General features: G+C 42.2%; 2 protein-coding genes across 3 annotated transcripts in view; one reads left to right on the top strand and one right to left on the bottom strand.

Moving 5' to 3' along the window:
• The first annotated feature begins 1,474 nt into the window (after positions 1-1,474).
• ALKAL2 (ALK and LTK ligand 2) lies at positions 1,475-18,572 on the top strand. 2 transcript variants are annotated; one of them, XM_061622872.1, is made up of 6 exons: positions 1,475-1,796; positions 4,628-4,956; positions 12,408-12,461; positions 12,560-12,640; positions 17,262-17,327; positions 18,376-18,572. In XM_061622872.1, the coding sequence occupies exons 2-5, from the start codon at positions 4,689-4,691 to the stop codon at positions 17,324-17,326; spliced, it is 468 nt and encodes a 155-aa protein (XP_061478856.1). In that variant the 5' UTR covers positions 1,475-1,796; positions 4,628-4,688; the 3' UTR covers position 17,327; positions 18,376-18,572. The 2 variants fall into 2 exon arrangements, with proteins under 2 accessions (XP_061478856.1, XP_061478855.1); XM_061622871.1 differs by lacking the exon at positions 17,262-17,327.
• Positions 4,158-19,844, bottom strand: part of ACP1 (acid phosphatase 1) — a 35,808-nt gene continuing 20,121 nt past the window's right edge. Inside the window, exon 6 of the mRNA XM_061622876.1 lies at positions 4,158-4,445. Within this exon, the coding sequence (XP_061478860.1) occupies positions 4,377-4,445 (69 nt within the window). The 3' untranslated portion in view covers positions 4,158-4,376. The remainder of the gene's footprint in view (positions 4,446-19,844) is intronic.

Consider the following 19,844-nt stretch of genomic DNA (forward strand, 5'->3'; position numbering starts at 1 on the left):
GTTCAAATCCCACTCAGCCCAGGACAACAAACAACAAGCAATAAAACACTACAATTTTTAAAAAATATATTAAAAACATTTTTTTTAAAAAAAAAAAATCAGTATGAGCCGCCAACTATGGGATGCTAGTTTTTCCAGATAAACAGTGCATCTTGTGTCTGTGATGCCAATATGACAAAGCATTGGACTTTAACCCTAGAGATAGTGCTTAATTTTTTTTTAACTAAGCATATGTCTCAGGTCTCAAAGTCCTGTGAGCCCTTGTCTTTCATCTTAGATGTGTGGAGTCAGGATGTGGTTCAGAGACAATGTAAAATATTCTGGTACCTCAGGCAAAACAATGTAAATACATCCCACGGGGATGTGGAAGCACAATTAAATAATCAGCATGTTAAATCTGCTGTCTGAGGATTACTTGATGAGGGAAAGGCACTTTGCACATGCTCAGAATCACTCATCACTGCTTCTTCTTCTTCTTCTTCTTCTTATTATTATTAAGCCACCTTGGGTTTCTATGATGAAAATAAAGGCGGGTATAAATGTAATAAATAAATAAATAAATACTTCACTTGTTTCTGGATTATTGCCATGTGTTATAAACAGCTTCCAGTCGCTGAGCCTTGGCACAAATTAAGCTCTACCTGAATAGGAGTGCTGGTGTTCTGTTTGTGTGTGTGTTTGTATGCTTGTGACAGAGAGCGAGCGAGAGCGCTGTTGCCTTCATGCCCTGTTCGTGGGGTTCTCTTAGAATGAAGCCTTTGATAGCCCACTTCTGAGAACAGGCTAGCGAACAAGAGAGGTCCCTTGATGAGCTCCAGCCAGGACTGTCTTCTTGCGGTCCTGCGATATTAGAACTGGCAAGCAAAAGTTTGTCCTCTGCGCTTGGGTTCACCGTCCCGTGCGGCGACTGAGGGACCAATCCCATGGCTGCTCGTGTTACAACTCCTGCCACAAGAGCCTCTTTCCATCCCACCGGCAGCCAGCAACGAGTGAGAATAGCATCGCTGCTTCTCGCTCCGGAAGATTAGATAATCTTACCACCCATGTTCCCAATCTTCACACCCCGCCCTTTCCCGCCCCATTAAAAAAAAAAAAAAAAAGCACCAGCGGCGAGCAACCAAGCCAAGTCCTGCTGGTAACAATCCTCTCAGCTGGCGGGCAGTGATGCCAGAAAGATGCAGCCCTGGCGGGCACAGACGAGAAATGTGTGAGGAGAAGTTGGAGGTTGGGCGTCCAAAGCAAACGGCGGGAAGAGAGCGGCTCGGGGTAGGGGAAATGAATATTTCAGGCTGAGTTTCTAATTAAAGAAACTTGGGCTGTTGCCCCCCTCCCCCCTTCTCTCTCTCTTCCTCACTCCCCACTCCAGCTGGGACAGGTCTTTTTACGTCGGCGGGGAGGCAGCATAAGAAGGGACTAGGGCGGGGGAGTTGGGAGGGAAGAACTTCAGTGGCAGTGGCGAGCAGACAGGCGGGCGAAGCAGCAAGCGAGAGAAGCGCTGGCGGGGTTACCAAGCGGGACTTGGAGAGCCGGTTGTCCACCCACTTGCACGTCGATACTATCTGGCGGCGGCGGCCTCATGGACACCTTATAACCCTATATAAAGGGTGGCCATGGAGTAGGTGGGGGAGACCAGACGGCGTGAGCGCCCAGGAAAGGAGAGAGCACGGGAGAAACGAGCCGGGGCAGCAGCCGTGCAAAGCAAGGCTCCTCATCTCACCACCGCTGCGGCCAGCATATCTCCAACGAGGAGAAGGGATTCCGCCCGTGCAAAGGGGGACTGAAGCAACTGGAGGCAGGTAATGCTCCCAAGCACATGTGCACAGCCGCGCCGCACTCAAGAAGCAGGCAACAGGGCTAAAGCGTCAGGATTGCTAGATAACTAGAGGAGGAGGAGCTGCGCCTCGCGCGCCTCCCGCCAAATCCAGCCGCTTCAGTCATTCTCAGGACAGGGTCGAGGGAGACGTACGCGCGGTCGGGCACCTCCGGGGGTGTCGCTCAGCTGTTTCCCCCAGGCAAAGCCCGTCGATTAATGTGCCCCGCGATTGAAGCAAAGGGGGGGGAGGAGAGAGACGCACGCTGCCCCTCCACCGGTGTCAGCAGGCCTGACTTCGAGGAGTGCAGAGAAGGGTGTGGCGTCGTCCTCCCGAATGCAAAGGAGACCGTCCCTACTTAATCTCATGCCCTCGGAGGTGGCGCGCCGTTTTATTGAGGAGGGAGAAGGAATATTAGAAACCGAGGGCAGCAGTGCGGCACACCTCAGGGGCAATGCTGTGACTGCGTGGATAAAGGCCGGTGGTGAATGGATTGCCTTCGGAAGAGAAAGGAAGATCCAAGCCAAAGTTAAACACTTTAAAAAAATCATCTCGATAGATGACATCTCAAGTCTTCTACTCCTGAAATCAATGGAGCTGAAAAGTGGAGAACTTTGGCTGGAATGGGCCTTCCAGATGTGGAGGTTGGGGCTGATAGGAGTTGAGGTCCAATACATCTGGAAGGCACCAGGTTGCGGAAGACTGCTCTACCCCAAGGATGGAGAACCTGTGGGCTTCCAGATGATGCTGAACTGCAACTCCCATCATTCCTAGCCATTGGCCAGGCTTGCTGGGGCTGATGGGAGTTGTAGTCCAGCAGCTGGAGCCCCACCGGCTTCCCCCATCCCTGCCCTACACGGAGCATCCTTAGGCACGTGTAATAGTAAGTAACTTCTGTCTTGCTACGATCAAATTGGCAGGCGCTTCCCGGCCGGAAGGGTGGGTTAAGGTAGAGACACCGCCAAGTGCTGCCAGGAAGCTGGCCCTGGCAATCTGCCTGCAGTGGATCTGACAATGCTTCCTCCATATGGTTTCATTCACGGAGAAGACTCCGTGGAGAGGGTTTTAGACCACGGGGTGGGGAACCTGTGGCCTTCCTGATGTTGCTGGACATCAGCTTCCATGCCCGAGCCAGCATTATGAAGGATGATGGGAGTTGTATTCAAGGAGCATCTGGAAGGCCACAAGTTCCCAACCTCTGGACTAGAGCATCTGAGCCAGTTCACGTCACTGCGGATCATATTTCACAGAGAGTAACATACCGGTGTATGCGTATAGCGATGAGGAAAACCTCCCCATATTTCCTCTCTCCCGATCAGAAATCAGGGTCAAGCAAAGGAGTGGTCAAGTTTCTCTCAGATAAAGACAGACCACCAGCTCCTCAAGCGTTGACACCCGCACCCTAGTGACTTACCAGATGCTAAATGGCCGTCACTCTACATCCACCCACAAATGCTATGTAAAGCTTGCAAAACTTTTCCAGGCAAGGAAAGGAGGGGGGGGACTTCACCTGGCGTGTTGCTCTCGTTTTTGTTTTATTTCCTTTTTTGCCTGCCTCGCCATGCGGAAACACAGGCTTCCAAAAGAAAGCAGGGGGGGGGAGGCAGAAAATTCCACAGCACGTTTGCTTTCCTGCATCCAAGCCGCAGGGTTTGTTTTCATATAAACCAATGCCAATCTCTCCGTCTCTACAGGCAGAAGCAAAGAGGCAAACAAGGCTGTGGCATGTCATCATAGGACATAGGCTAAACCGGTCGAGTGTTATGCAGCTGACTTGGGGCGGAGGTATTGGTTTTGGTGGGGATCTTGTCTGTGTGGATCTTCCAGAAGTTGCTGGACTGCAACTCCCATCTCCGCTGACCATTGGCCACGCTGCCTGAGGCTGAAGGAAGTCGGAGCCCAACAACCTCTGGAGGGTCAGAAGTTCCCCACTCCTGGTGTAAGGACTCCGGAGTCAGGTGGAATCAAGTGGAGTCCCAATATGCCCCTTAACCACTAGGTGGCACTGCTTGTTGGATGACTCCAGAAGAAACATTGATTCCCGCTGTTGGGGCTTCCTAGTGTACCATTGGGGGGGGGAGTAAGTACAGCGAAGGGCGCTGCAGTTCAAGTCTCCCATGTGTGCCAGATAAATAGAGGCGAGTTTCTTCGCGTGCGCTCAGTGACTCACAAGCTTTGCTGCTGAAGCCGCGCGGGACGGTCCGGGTTTTTTTCCTGCCACATCTGGCTGGTCTGACACCTTAAAAGCCAGCTCCTCGGCACACTTCTTCTAGCCCTCCAAGAATGGCAATTATTGGCTCAGTAGAGAAGATAGGACTGTGTTTCTTATTTGTTTTCCGTTAAAATTTTATTTAATAATTTATATTTGTGGGACACTATCCCCTCTCTCTCTTTTAAAAGACGTGTGTAAAAATAGCTGATATTCATCTTCTGCCCTTAAAAAAGTTCTGTTCCTCCACTCCGTGGAACTTCCGAATACCGAGAGTAGCGGGTCGGGCTCCGAGTTTGGGGGGAACGGGCGAATGCCGCTGGAAAGTCTAATTGCCTTATTCTTGCTACTAGCTGCTACTTGGCTAAAGAGCAGACAGCTGGACACCTCTGTAGGGCAGCTGAGGAGCTGGGTCTTCTTTTGTACTGGAAGGAGAGGAAGAGAAGGCAGCGGTTAGAAACCTCGGTACTTTAAACCTGAAGGGAGAATATTTTCATTTAACTCGCCTCAGTTTGAGTTGATGTTAGCCTCGCCGTGACCCTTGCCTTGCCTTCTGCCCTCACACCTCCTCCCGATTTCCTCTCTTTCTCCCCCCTCCACTTTTCAGGGAGTAAACTAGGAAGGTGGCTCCATTTTCCTCCGTCCACTCGTTTATCCTCCGAAGTGCAATGTGCTGCAGACTCATAAGGTCTCCCGCGCTGGTGGGGTTGGTGCTGGTGATGCTTTCGGCGGGACATTGCAAAGAGAGATCCAAATCCAGCGCAGGGCTGAAGGAAAGGCAAAACCTCTTAAACTTGATCATGGAGATCATTCAGGAACTGAGAAAGTACCACCTGGAGGACGACGAGGAGAACGGAGTTCAGTACAAGCAAGACTTTCTTTTGGACCGAAGGGAAGTACCCGATTATGGAACGTACTCAGAAGAACAGAGAGTTGGTAAGTCTACTACTAGGTTCCGTTGTCCTAAAGGAGACATTGTTGCCCGTTGTGTTCCGTTTCTTTATCCGTTAAACATCAGTCATCACTCTGCTAGTTTACATTTAAGAAGTCCCGAGTGACCTTACAAATTGCTTCAGTCCTCCTTGCTATACAGTATAGGAGTTCCCTCTACAATCGCTGCGATGGAAAATGCCAGAGACGCTCCACTCGCGTTGAACAAGAAATAGCAGCGATGATCTCACTTGCTAAGCTTTTCTTCAGCATTGGATGGCGCTGGAGAGCAAAACGAATAGATTGAAATCCGAGAAGCATCTCCTGAAGGAGATCACTTTGTAGCAGGCCTGCGTGTTCCATGGGTCCTAATAGTCCTCAACTATTCCTCGAGCCTAGTCAGTTTCAAGTCTGAAATTCCTCCCGGTTTGAAAGACCCTTTCAGAAGTTTCCTTTAAAAACTCTCCCCATAAGTCAAGAGGTTTTTACAATAGGCCACTTGTTCTGTTTTTATCTCCAATGTGCCTTTAGCTCTAAGAACACACAGTTTCAAATACCTGTGGGCTGTTTTCTCTATATATCTCCCATATCGTTTATTAATCTATATGCTTAGCAAACCACGATTTGACGAGCTTACCCTGTTGAAAATGATTGGAATTTTGCTGCCATTGGCTTTTAGAGGTGCAAGAGAGTAGTGCATAGCTTGTCTTTCAAACAATTCTCCTTTCCCATACTATAACAAATTCATCTCTGGCCTCCTTTCAGGTTTTCAGTGCAATTTTTGTGATACAACATAGTCTCTCTCTTCAGCTGTTTTAGGGTAAATGTCCAACATTACTCAGAGTAGATCTATTAATTTATTTCATTTCACTCCATATGACTAACAGTTGGATATCACCTATAATTTGTGCCTGGCAGATTACTTCTGTGCATGCAGACTCTAAATTTGTCTTTGTGCCAACACGAAATTGGGGAGACGGTTGCAACTCTGTGGTTAGATTAGCTGCTTCTGATACAGAAGGTCTCATTCAATCCCTGACATCTCTAGGTAGGGCTGGGAGACACTCCTGTTAGAAACATTGGTGATTCACTGCCGGTCAGTGTAGGCAATACTGAGCTAGATGGACCAGTGATCTGCCTCGCTATAGGGCACTGTCTTATGTTCCTATGAAAATCCATATGACTACTGCCTGTAACTCCTTCAGAGATCTGTCTGGTTTTCTGCTTCTCTAATGTTTAATTTTTCTAGAGTTTAGGATTAAGATTAAGCAACTTTAAATCCCATTGGTTTTAATAGAAAAGTTATGCAGGTGCTTAAGACTACTAACAGACATACCTCTACCTTTATTTTTTTATTTTCCCGTGTGTCTACCTTGTTTATTTGCTGTGGTTGCACACTGTTAAACTTTGAAATCTACTGGGGTAGGGGAGATAGCTTTGTGAGCGACGCAAGAGCCAACCAATTGGAGCTGTGCACAGTCCCACTCTTAAAGGGGAGGAGAGAGCCCATCAGTGCTTTCCAAAACTGGTTTCTGCTCTAAACTAGAACAGGCATCCCATCCCAGTTCTCCAAACAAGACTGTACACATGTAAGGTATGCAGGAAATATGCTTCTTTAGCAGACTCATTGCCAAAATGTAAGCAGCCCCCCCCTAAAATCATTGGGATTTGAAAGTGCTTGCATTGGCTGGGTTTGTGTCTGCTGTGTATTGTGAAATGCTATATAATTTTATTTCCACACCTATGTTTTGGCACCATAAGCATGTTTCTGGTAAAAGTCTCACCAGATAAAATTTCATTTTAAGAACTGCGTATTGCCAAGAACAGAAATCAGGACCAGTTGCAGAGTTTAAAGAATAGCCAATTTTAGTCTTATTTATCTCACTGGAACTGTAAATGCTTAAAATCAGACCATTTAGCTGAATTGATTGTTAGTTACTCTGAAACAGCATTTCTTTGACGTTAGTAGCAAATTCTTTCAGGAATTCAGGTTTAGACATTTAGGCCACAATTCTATATGTACTTTCCTGTGAGTAAGTGCCATTGAATTCAGTGGGACCTCTGAGTATTGCACTGTTATAAATCTGCCTGTGGTAAAAACATTAACAGACTGCGCAACAATGTCCCATGAAAATGGGGATTTGGTCTTATTCTAAATACTAATTAAGATATAAGCCAGTTTCTAGGTTTCATTATACCTTAGCAAGGTCATGAAATGTTAACTAGTATAGATCTATGAAGATGAAACAACAAGGACTTTGCAGACTGAACACTGAGACAGCACCTATGGTCCCATTGAGGACTACAGCACAGAGTAACGTTTTTATTATTGCGTTTACATCCCACATTTCCTCTAAAGAGCTCAAGATGGCATACATGGATCTCCCCCTTCCCTTATTAACCTCAAAATCACCCTGTGGGGTAGGTTAGGCAGAGAGTTGGTGCCTGGCCCAGTGTCAGCCAGTGAGCTACATGGGTGAGTGGGGAACTGAACTGTGGTCTCCCAGGTCCTAATCGAACACCGAAAGCACTACAACACACTGGTATACATCACAGTTGAGTAATCTAATCTAATCTAATCTAATCTAATCTAATCTAATCTAATCTATATATTTATTTATTTATTTATTAAATTTATATACCGCCCGACTAGCAATAGCTGTCTGGGCGGTGAACATAAATATATATATATATCCCTCTCCATAGATGCTAGAGACAACAAGGGCAAAGATTTAGAACCCACCCATGCTGGCACTGAATACACTCCTTTATTGGCCCCCATGTAAGAAATGGCTATAAAGCACAACAGAAAAAAGACAAGGGAAAATTCCGAAATGGTGTAAGCCATTACTGAAAAACACCAAGAGTCCTGACACATCTAGAACTCAGGTTTTTCTTAAAAGAGTAGTTTTTGTTGACAAAGCTATGTTGGTAGATTGCTAGGGAGAGAGCTCTCACTAAGCACTGGCTACGTTATTGCTAGGAGAAAAACCACACATTACACCTCATGCTAAAAGATTCTGAAAGCAAAATTCCACCTGCAAGGGTTGCAGATGTCTGTGTGGATTCATTGTATCTATACTTATTACTGCAAAATGCAGACTCACCCTCCCTATGGATATGGTATGTCTTAATGTCAGTCAGTTTAATAAGCTAATGTCAGCTGGTGTTTCATAAGTTTTATATCCAAATATAAACATGTCTATTAGGAAGTAAGTTCTACTGATCGTAGTAAGATTGCTTAGGATTGCAGTACTTGGCTGTATACAGAACCATGCATAATCTGCATTAAAAGTAGTAATAAATTAATTAAAATTCTACACTCAGGCAATTCAAATCATGCACCAAAATGCTGAATTGTTATACAAATTTCCATAATTTTGCATAATATGAACAATTCAGCTAGTACCAGGAAAGGCAAGGAGCCAAGCAAGATCTTAAAGTCCATGGCAAGCACCAGGCTTGAGTGAGCCATTGACACAGTGCTGCTGATGGACAACCATGGTGCTGGGTATAGATTCCCCATCCGGTGTCACTGACTGGGTCTCTCCAGCACTGATGAATGGCAGTGCTGCTGCCAATCAGCCCACCCTGTGGGCTTACCCAACAGCACCAGCACTCTTCCCATGGGAGCTAAAGTGGCTACTGGTTTCAATTGGTGCCAGGTGATCACCATTTTAAATTTCCCACATTGCAGTACCTCAGAGCATTTTGCATACTCTACACCATTACATTCTGAGGAATTTAAAATGGCGGCTGCCCCGTATTGAGCAGAATCAAGAAAATATCCAACTCTCATAAGCAGCCCACCACTATGCAACCATTTAGGGTACATTGGTTCCAATCAGCTATGGCCTGCCCAATGCAACCTAACTGGTGGTACTTACTGCAGGAGGTGAAGGCAAAGTAAACATCAGCACTACTAGTCTCTGCTAGGGTGTATAGTTGCCCAAGCGTGCTAGATTCTGGTACTTGACCTGCTGAAGTCTTTTCTCCAAATGCTAGAAATCTTTTTCATTGTTATTACTGACTTTCAAAGTTATCTTCACAGTCACAAAATCTAGAAACCTGCCTTTTTAAAAAAGAAAAAAAGCTAAGATACTCAAAGCTGAATTCTACATCGAATACAGTATTAGTATAGATCCATTCTGCACATTACGTAGAATAAGGCTGTAGCATTCTAGAACTTATTGTGCAGGACACAGGTCAGAGTGTTGGTCTGTTCTCTTACATGAAAAGCACTCTGCAGACAACAAACTGACACATCAAGGAATGTCATTTTCTAACTTTCTCCCTGATACACTAATTTTTTTTAATAAAGATGCATTATTTTTTATAGAGGAGCATTAAAAAATGTAACTGCATATGTACACCAGTCTACATCAGCTTTCCCCAACTTGGTGCCATCTAGATGTTTTGGATTACAAGAATGTGTTAAAAGCAGCTTTTAAGATTGGTGAAAATCTGCTTAACCAATGGATTGACCTTGATGTATAACTATTCTGCAGCACTTAACTGGAACACAACAGTTGAGATACACTGGTGAACTTGTTCTAATAAAAATAAACTGCACTGAAACAGGCTTGCCAACTTCTGAAAGGTTTTTCCCAGCAGTCTTGCTGTCATTGAAGGAACTACTTGCTAGAGCTCCCCCTATCAATCTTCTAACGTGCCTGACTGTCCCCTGGGGGACTTTTGAGGGAAACATCTAAGCATTTAATGTGGTGCATGACATAATTAGGTCAAATATTATAAGGTCATTTCAACTGAGCCTGACTATACTTCGAAGTAAATAAAGGTAGATTTCAAGAATGTTTGTACTCACCAGTGAATCAGATGTGGTTGGAAGTGTTCTAGTTTTAAATGCGATAAAGAGATTCCAAGGGAATTCAAAGACCACTAATCCATTCGTTTATGGTAAAATAAATAAAGTAGTTTTTCATGTGCAATCAACACTAATGTAAGTAACAAAAAGCAATAAAAGATGACACTAAATCAAGGAGACAGTGTCAAGCAACTAAAGAGGATTTCAATAAACTAGTTACATTCTCCTCCATTTAATACAAGATGTGGGAAAGCAAACCACAGGAGTAAGAACAAAGTAGTTTATGGGGTATGATTTTCTCCCCTTATAATGCTGTGGTTACATTTCCCGAAAAGACACTTATATTCAGGAAGTTTCTCAGATAGCACTGATGCACATTTGGCTATCCTAGATAAAGTTATACAATTAGTTGTGAGGAACTTTATTGCAGAACCCAGTCAAAAGTCAATCAAAAGATTCCGTTAAGCCACACTCTAGGTTGTCTTTATTATGAGCATCTATACTTCTGAGTAAGTAAGGTTGTGTAGAAGCATGTAATGCAAAACTCTTCCTGAACATGGAACAACAGCTGGTCTCTGAGATGAAAGCAGATTTGCATGTTTCACTGACACTCCCGTTAATCACCACATACCTAACCAGTAGCATCTGTGTTTCCATTGAAACAAAAGTCAATGGGATGTAGCAATTAGAGTGTCAGACTAGGACTAGGGAGAGTCAGGTTCATAGGCTCACTCAACAATGACACTCAGTGGGAAATCTTAGACCAACACTATCTCTAAGCCCAGGCTACCTCATACAGTTGATGTGAGGATAAAACAGAGGGACCACAAGGATAAAATGTACACCACCTTGATATCCTTGTTATAAATGTGGGATATAAATTTAAAAAACAGAAAAGAGTGGTCAAGGGGATAAGGTTCCAAAGTTATTCAAATGTGTACGCTCTTTGATTTTTCAGTCTGCTGCCATGCATATCTCTGAATGCAGATTATTACTCCTGGCTGATAAATTCTGGTTATGTGACAGATTATTATAAGGCTAACTGGTGAATGTGACTCAAATGTTTTGCTAGAGCTCCATGTTGTGTATCACTTTGTATTTGTATGATCTCATCCACATTCACTAGTGATAACATTGATTACAATCATTGTATTTTGGTAAAGGACCCCTAATTAAAATCTGGACATAGAAATTCAGTGGGTGGTCTTGAGCAACCCCTGTATAATAAGGGCCTAACTCACAGATTTGTAAAAAGGAATACTGAAAATATATGTAAAGTTGAATACTTAGGGAAAGCAAGCTATTAAAATTAAATGAAGATATGAGATGTGGGTGAGTGTCAAGCTAAAAAAACCCTAATGCTTCAATAATAAGTTACTAGTTATTTTATTACAACATTCAGTATCCCATGCTTTCAGTTCCAGGGTAGCCTCATGGCAGATAGGGTCCCCTAAATATTAACATTTTTACCTCCAAATATGCATGCTTAGTGAAGTGGTCCAGAACACAGTTCACTGAACACTATGGATACAAAATTTGCACACAATTAAAAACAGTTCTGAAGCAAAAATCAAACTAACTTTTTTTTAGTTGCTGCACACGTATAGCATGAATCGTCTCAAAAGAGGAGAGGTCTTTTCTGAAATAGTGGCTGCCACACAAACTTTTTATATTTGTATTCCTCCTGGACTGCCTTCAAGTCACTCCCGACTCATGGTGACCCTATGAACAGGGTTTTCATGGTAAGTGGTATTCAGAGGGGGTTTACCATTGCCTTCCTCTGAGGCTGAGAGGCAGTGACTGGCCCAAGGTCACCCAGTGAGCTTCATGGCTGTGTGGGGATTCAAACCCTGGTCTCCCAGGTCATAGTCCAACACCTTAACCACTACACTACACTGGGTCTCTATATTTGTATTAAAAGTACTTTAAAAAAACTCCTGCCTGCTTACTTAAGACACCTTTAGCTGATCACAAGTTTTTTAAATCACTCTTCTTTAAAAAAATGTATCTGTTAATTTTAATCTTTGCTTAATTGTTTTAATCAAGTAAGTCACAGTCCTATTATCCACTATTGCAAATGGGGCTTGCCTATGGGCACCATTCATGGTCAAGATAACATTTGAACTAGCAGTCTCATGGCTCACAGTCTTAGCCACAGCACCAGCTCTTACTAGTATCTAGGTCATTATCCTGCCTCTAATAATGGCCCGAGCCAGATAAAATACCCAAGTGCAAGAGCTGCCTAAAAGTGAAATACATTTACTCCTGCAGTAGGCAGAAACTTGACTGCTGTTATGCTAGCCCACTTAATTTCAGTGGCACCTTTCTGAGAATTACAAAAAAGATTAAGCCCAGTCCCATCCATCTTTACTCAAAATCTTACTGATTTCAGTGGGAGTTAAATACTATAAACACTTGCTTAAGTGTATCTTAAATTTCCTAGAATGGGAACTTTTATTCCAATTTTACAAAGGGCAAATAATGAGATTACACTTGGATTTTAAGATCCATGAAAATACCATCGCCCTTTTCAACGAGCTTTAACATTTTATCTTTAATTAAAAACCTCTGGAAACTAAATGTACTGAACATGAATGATGATTCTAGTAGTGTCCTTCATTCTTTTTAACAGAAATAGTTCCTAGAGATCTGAGAATGAAAGACAAGTTTTTAAACCACTTAACAGGTAAGCAGAATTTAATATTCTAATCTGTTACTTTTATCTGTTGTTATCCTCTTTTGATACTAATTCAATTAAACCATTTTTTCTTTTCTTCTCCCCAGGTCATCTTTATTTTGGTCCAAAATGCACTAAACACTTTCATAGACTCTACCACCATACAAGAGACTGCACCATCCCTGCATGTAAGTAATGCTTCCATTCAAGAATAAAGTGCCAGACATTTGATTTAGTTTTTAAGTTATCTCCATTATGCAATTGTTATTCAGTTATGTAAGGAGCTTGCAGAATTACAGTAATTAATCAGACTACTGCTAGGTATAGCAAGACTCAGACATAAATATGGAGGGTTGTATCTAATGCTGCACTAGCAGGTTCCACTAGAGCAATGGGATTTCTATTTCTTCTTCTTCTCCCCCTGTGCACCTCCAAAACCTGCACCAAAACCAGTCCTCCAGAGCTGATAATGAAAGGGGGGGGGAGATGGAAGTGACAGGAGAGGAAGAGGAAGCTTTGTTGTGTGCATAGAAGTCCACTGCACCAGTGGACCTGCAGCACTGGATATGGTCCACAGTATCTATGAGTTTCATCTCATATTTGCTAATCACAAGGCAACATCCAAATACATGTGAGCAGAATTTTGCTCACACAATAGGCCTTCCTCTTCCCCTGGGCCCTACATATCTGCTTTGCTTCCAATACTCCCCCCCCCCCCGAGAAGATGTTGGAGGAGCACAGGGGGCTTCAGAGGAGGAGGAAGAATCCATTCCACCAACAGTGTTCATTTTGTTGACAGATGGACTTTGGATTTCACCCACAGAGTGGCATGTCATGGGAAGATATTTTAGATGCCATTGCTGTGACTCCTCTGAGAGGTCTCATGGTTTTAACTTCTTAAACTGTCACTTAAAATGTAGTTTCTGCAGTCAGCACAAATTTGTACTCCAAACATATGTCAACTCCTTTGCCTTAGGTTTGCAATGGAACTTACAGATACATCAGATAACACACATTAATGATTCAATTCTGCTTTGGCTTTGCAGCATTAGGATATATATATAGTTAAAAAAGCAAAGACAAATGACAAATTGATTTCCAGTAGTACAACTGGCAGGAGTCACAACTAACACTAAAGCCATGCTTATTAAAATGATACATTCCTTCATTCTTCAGAGCAAAATCATAATCTAAGAGCCTAAGAATGTTGATAACTCTTTAACTATTGTGTTGATAGATCATAAATATGAGGCATCACTAGTGGAACAGTTCCCATCCAGCTTGTTAATACATCAAAGGAACAATGAAATGGCAAAAAAATATTTGAAGCAGTTTCATTCAGAGGAACCAAAGCACAAAGTACTGAGTTGGGTCTAGAGTTCCTGTGAATAAAACTCTGCTCTCATAGGACACTCCCACTGAAGGAAAGAGGCAAGGTGATTTTTGTCAATTTGCCTCCTTGCAGTCCTTTGTACCTCTCAAAAATCTCCTTTGGAGGGTTGGGTAGGATGGGAGGTGTTATGGGGGCAGGGCTACAAGGGAAAGGGGTAAAAATTATTTTACCCCTTCCTTCTTGCTTCTGGCAAGAGTCTCCACTAGAACTCAGTCTCCTCTGAACAGAAGAATTACCGTATATTCCGGCGTATAAGACGACTGGGCGTATAAGACGACCCCCAACTTTTCCAGTTAAAATATAGAGTTTGGGATATACTCGCCGTATAAGACTACCCCTGCTTATGACATGCAGGTACTTAGCAGGAAAACTGTCACTTATAAACATAAGGCTGTTTGTCATCAAACATGTAAACATAAAAGCCACCCCTTTGCCTCTCTTCGCCCTGTTCCACGTGCAGGCTTGTCGTAGCTGAAAAGCGTCAACGAGGCGCAATCCCCTCAACTTTTGTCTGGGCCCTTCCATGCACCAGATCAGATCATCTCCGCCGCCAGGTCCTTTAACGAGCTCCCTGCCCCGCTTTGTCCTCTAAGCTATCCCGCCGGCTTTTGTTTTCCCCTCTTCTCCCATCCCCAATCCAACCTCTGCCCAAGCCACACTCGCGCAGCAAAAACCAACAGGGAAGGTCCAAGAGCACATCTTTTCCCCCCGAGAGAAAGCTCTGCTGCAGCTGTCCCGGACGAGGACAAATTGCCGCCATTCATCAAGCCCGGGAGGGCAAGCCCACGAGCATCATCCCCATGACAACTACAAGCAGAGGAAAGAAAGCGCCACTGGCCGAGATCGAGAGAGCAGGCTGCACAGAACAGCCCACATCCCCAAGGCTGGCGCTTCAAGTGGCGAGTTCAATTCTGATCGGCCGCTTTCCTCTTTACTACCGCGAAGACGGAGCGTTTTGTTCCCTGCCCGGATTTGCCGTGACCAAAAGTGACCCAAACTTTGCCCAAGTGTCTCCCCGCCACCTCCATCCCCTGTTGCAGCAGCACCTCATTCATGTCCCCATCCCTGTCGGTTGTAACTGAAGGAGGCTCCTGAGTGCGCGCTTGCTCTCCCTCTCCCTCCACGCCGCGCGTCATTTATGCGAGAGGAGCTGTAGAGGCCTCTTCATACAGCGGCTGGAATGCGAGACGTCAATAGTGATGCCATGGGAGCCTGACGCTACTGACCCCCGCCCCCTGCCCTCCCCGCCAGGTGTCTGTGCGTGTATACACACATATGTGTGTGTGTATACACACCAGCCCTAGCCTGCACATTTGTTTGCGGAAAGGCACGCCGGCAATAGTCCAGCAATGCCCACTCTTGCGAAATAACTACCGTATATTCCGGCGTATAAGATGACTGGGCGTATAAGACAACCCCCAACTTTTGAGAAGATTTTCCTGGGTTAAAAAGTCGTCTTATACGCCGGAATATATGGTAAGTCTAGTTCCAACCCATAGAAGAGACCAGCAAAAAAGAAAGACTTCTTTTGAAATACTACACACATGCACAATTGATGCAACATATGTATTTTGTACATAGGTGTCTATTAAAGTACAGATAGTTGCATACGAAGTTTCCCAAACAGTGGTAGAAAATGTTCCACATTATGGATTGGGAAGCAAAATAAATACTATTATGATGTATGCAGGTGCAAAATGGCACACTGCAGATTATAAATTCTGGAAGTTGATCAATTTTCCAACTGGAAAGTATGTTTCACTCTGTTGCGCAGCACTGGTTGGGCTGCTAATTAGTTTCTTACAATGTCAGTCCTCCCAAATGATAACTGATAGGCTATGTTAGTGTCATATTTCGCAGAGCACTTAATGACGCTTCTTTAAATTCTGTTCCCCCAGTAGTCTTAGCTTGACTTGGCAGCCATTTAAATACCTTGGCTCACATTTTTATTTCAGGTTGTTTTATTTATTCATTCTTGGCAACTGTTCATAAAATTAATACTTGCATGTGCAAGTCAGACTGATGTCATTTGCTGTATTAGAAAAAATGACTAATTCTGCTGCCAATTACAGAATAATTCATTCCCTTACTAGATTAACTTTGTCTCTGTATTATCCAAAGGTCTTAAAAAATCTGGGCTTTACATACATATGAATGTTTGGCATTTAAACCAGGTTGCAGAAGGTCTCAATTCCTAAACCAGTTTTACAAGTATGGATCTTCTGTAAGCTTGGTTGGAGGCTACTTATCAAAGTTCATAGCTTATCTACAAAGCCTAGAAGCCTAGAGGTTTCACACATTAGCCATCTTCAGATAATCACATGAACAAGTCTTTTCCCTGCACATGATATATCTGCATGCAAGCCCCTAACTAACCATAGTTTTCTATTTCACCTGGACCAGGAAACTATAGTTACAAACTCTGGAACAAGCCAGGATAATAAGCCATGGTTTGAAGTTCAGGATATGAAATGAGAAACTGTAGTTAAATGAAGACTTTGATTTGCTTGCTCACACAACAAAGGGAGGAGCAAAGGGGCTGCATTCACAGACCAAAATCTTGGCTTATTAATCTGATACAATTGTCCAAATGTGGGGCTTTCTACCAAGTGTACATTTGATAGAAGGTGGAACCAATCCCAACTCCCTTAGTGTACTTATATGATATACACATTAGCAGATATAAATTGCTGATATTCACATTATATTTTTGTGCACATCACTGAAATGTAATCTGTGATATGGCTCATATAAACAGCAGGAAACCTTCACAAACTGACAGTGAACAGGGTACCAATTTTCTTTCCTTCTAATATTCAGTTTCAGATTATTTCTCCTCTTAGTTTTTTCTAGTTCATTATTAATAGTAAAAGAGAACTCTCATTTTATAGGCTGAATATCAAAAATTTATGCTTACTACCCTATTTACCTAACTTGTCTATGCATGCATGCATGGCAACTCTTTCTGCTGCATGTGGTCACAGTCATGGCAGGTTACATGCCTAGTCAACTGTTTACATGGGCACGCTGGTTCTTTCATGCACACAGTATTTCTTTTACTAAATATTAAAGATGTGTCCCATGTTTTTATGCATTTCCACTCAGAAATAAGTCATAAGAAATATATTCAAGGGTGCTTTCTACCAGGTCAGTCTGCATAGGATTATACATGTTACTGCAAATAAATACCCCTTTTTTAAAAAAGAAAAATCTTTTTTTTTAAAAAAAAATTTATACAGCCAGCTTCCCAAGTATACATTTCAAACTTATAATTTAAAAAATAAATGGTTTCAAAATGAATTGCAATGGGTTTGCAGTTCCCTGTACGAACTGTACATTAACAAATAAAAAAACCCAACAACCTCAAGGTATGCTGGGTTATTTGTTAACTTCTATTTATGATCTTTTCATTATAGACTATAAAAGATGTGCCAGGCTTCTTACTCGGTTGGCAGTAAGTCCAATGTGCATGGAAGGATAAGGTAAATGTTTTGAAAGAACCAATTGCACTTTGCCTGTATATATATATAGAACATCACCACTGTAGATATGATACAATTCATGAACGTTGACACAATAGTTTTTTGGCTAAGGTATTCCCCTTTTAGAGAGAGTGACGCAACACCCTTCATTTGGCAAATTACTGGCCATAAATAAAAGGATACCCCCTACTGGAAAGCAACATAAAGACTCTCAGACATCAAGCGTGAATTATTCATAGCTGTATGCAGTTAGTAGATAGTGAATTTGCTTTTTTAAAACAAAGCACGAGTACCAGCTGATTTTCAGGGGTTGAGTCAGCATCCATTTCTATGTATTGAAACTGGGTCTCTATTTGCAGTTGCAGATTATGCATATTTTAATACAGCTTAAAATATACATGTAGAAACAATTAAAGTATCTATGATTCATTTATAATATAGTCAAATTATGAGCAAACATTACGCACGTTCAGTTGCATGTGTCTTCTAAACTGTACATTAGTATTTCACTGAAATACCACATTACCCACAGTAAGAAGCAGTATCAGGAATCAAAGACAAGATACTCAGTTAATTCCTCTTGGAATCAAACCAGAGGTTAATACCCTTCTTTTCAGTCCATGTGAGAAAACAGAAATATAGCAACTGAATATAACATAACAGGAAAAAAATGTACTTCAGGCTTGAGGCTCAATATTCTTTGCTTTATGTGTTTTTTCTTACTTTTTAAGATAGTCATTTTTAAAAATTGTTGTAGTTAGTCCTTAAAAATGGGAACCACTCGCTTAATTCATTCATAGCAATGAAAGCCACTAGTAGGGAAATCAGTGAATTTCAAAAGAAGTAAAACCTTCATCTAATCCTTGGACCACATAAGGGCTGGGTTCATAAACTATAAAGGGTTTTTCTTGCTTGCCTGAATCACCATCCCGATAAAAACTGATAACCATTTTATAATATGTTAGATTGTGTAGCAAAACCAAGAGAAATTTCATGAAAATTAGAAACTAATTTTGGTGTTTGTGTGTGTTTTGTTTTTTTGCTTCAGATGCTACTACTATCAAGAGAAAAAACTGTAATCAAGAACCAAGAGAAGTGCCTTGGAAACCAACAGGGAAATTGAACTTACCATCTTTGTAACATATTCCATTATGAACAAGAGATTTATTTTTGCAAATTGATACGGGACTACTTCCCATAAATCTTTAAAACATGTGTTTTCTATACTGTCCCACTATTTACAAACACACATTCTTTTTGGTAGTTTTTCTACCATAACAACTTAGAAGGTTTCATACTTTAAAGCTGCCCTATATCAGAAGTGTTGCATTGCCAAAAAAATTCAGTGGGTACCCACTTTCCAAGTAAAAACATGTTTCATTTAGAAACACCATGAAACACTTTCAAGGAAACCTTCCCGTGCAGAAGGTTATCACTTGATCTCTTTCTTGCTTATGCAATTCAAAGTGTTTGGTTACAAATTTTTCATAAATCCGTTATGGTGGGCTCTTATCGAGTGCAAACTGCATGCCATGTGCAAGAGAAAAACATGTTTACATAAAACTTGGATTCTGCATCCACTAAAAAATGCCATCTGTTTTCTGTACAATAGAGGTATAAATATTCCAGCTAAATGTGCAATATGTAAATACTGTAAATAACATACATAATAAAAGTGTTTTGTTTATGACTTGTTCTTCATCACTATTCTTCATACTTCCTAGCTGTAGAACTGAAGATAGGAAAGTATTGCACTAGACCAGATACATTAAATTTCTTTTTAAAAGGGATGGTGGTGATGTCTGATAAGATAGCCCATGTGAAGCTTACCTGAGGACATGTTCCACAAGCATCCTTGCAAACAGTTCTTTGAGAATGGCAACCCACCCACTACTCTATTTGCCAGTGCCACCACCGTTCCCATCCTGTCAGTTATCATGATGTTTAATGTAGATATTTTTCCATCACAAAGTGCTACAGCTTTGAGGCTAATGGAGATAGCAATGTTTAAGCTAAGGATTGTTGTCATGTGCACAGATGGTTCTGCTTCTCCTTCTTCAAGGTGGTAAGGACAGACTCCTACAATTACACATGAAAAACAATGCAAAAGAGTGCACACCTCTGCTTGATCATTTAGCTGGGAAAGTCTGCTGCTCCTCTGAAGCTCAAAAAAAGATGTTCCATATAGTATAACATCCTGCTTCCCATAGTGCCAGTCAGGTATTTTTGGGAAGCCAATTAACAGGGAATGCAGGCAACATCCCTTGCTGAAATTCAGTGTCATACTGCCTTTGAACCTATAAGTTCTTAGTTGTCATGGACAATAGCTGCTATTGCTAGATCTATCCTCTTACGATTTTGCCTAATCCCCTTTAAAAGCTATCTAGGTTAGAGGGCAACATCACATCTTGTGGTAACAAATTCCACAAATTAATATGCATTCTATGAAGTAGTGTTTTCTTTTTATCTGTCCTGAATCTACTGTAAATCAATTTAATTGTGTGACTCCCAAGTTCT

This window comes from Rhineura floridana, chromosome 4 (genome assembly GCF_030035675.1).
Source record: "Rhineura floridana isolate rRhiFlo1 chromosome 4, rRhiFlo1.hap2, whole genome shotgun sequence".
In the NCBI taxonomy this organism is placed as follows: domain Eukaryota; kingdom Metazoa; phylum Chordata; class Lepidosauria; order Squamata; family Rhineuridae; genus Rhineura; species Rhineura floridana.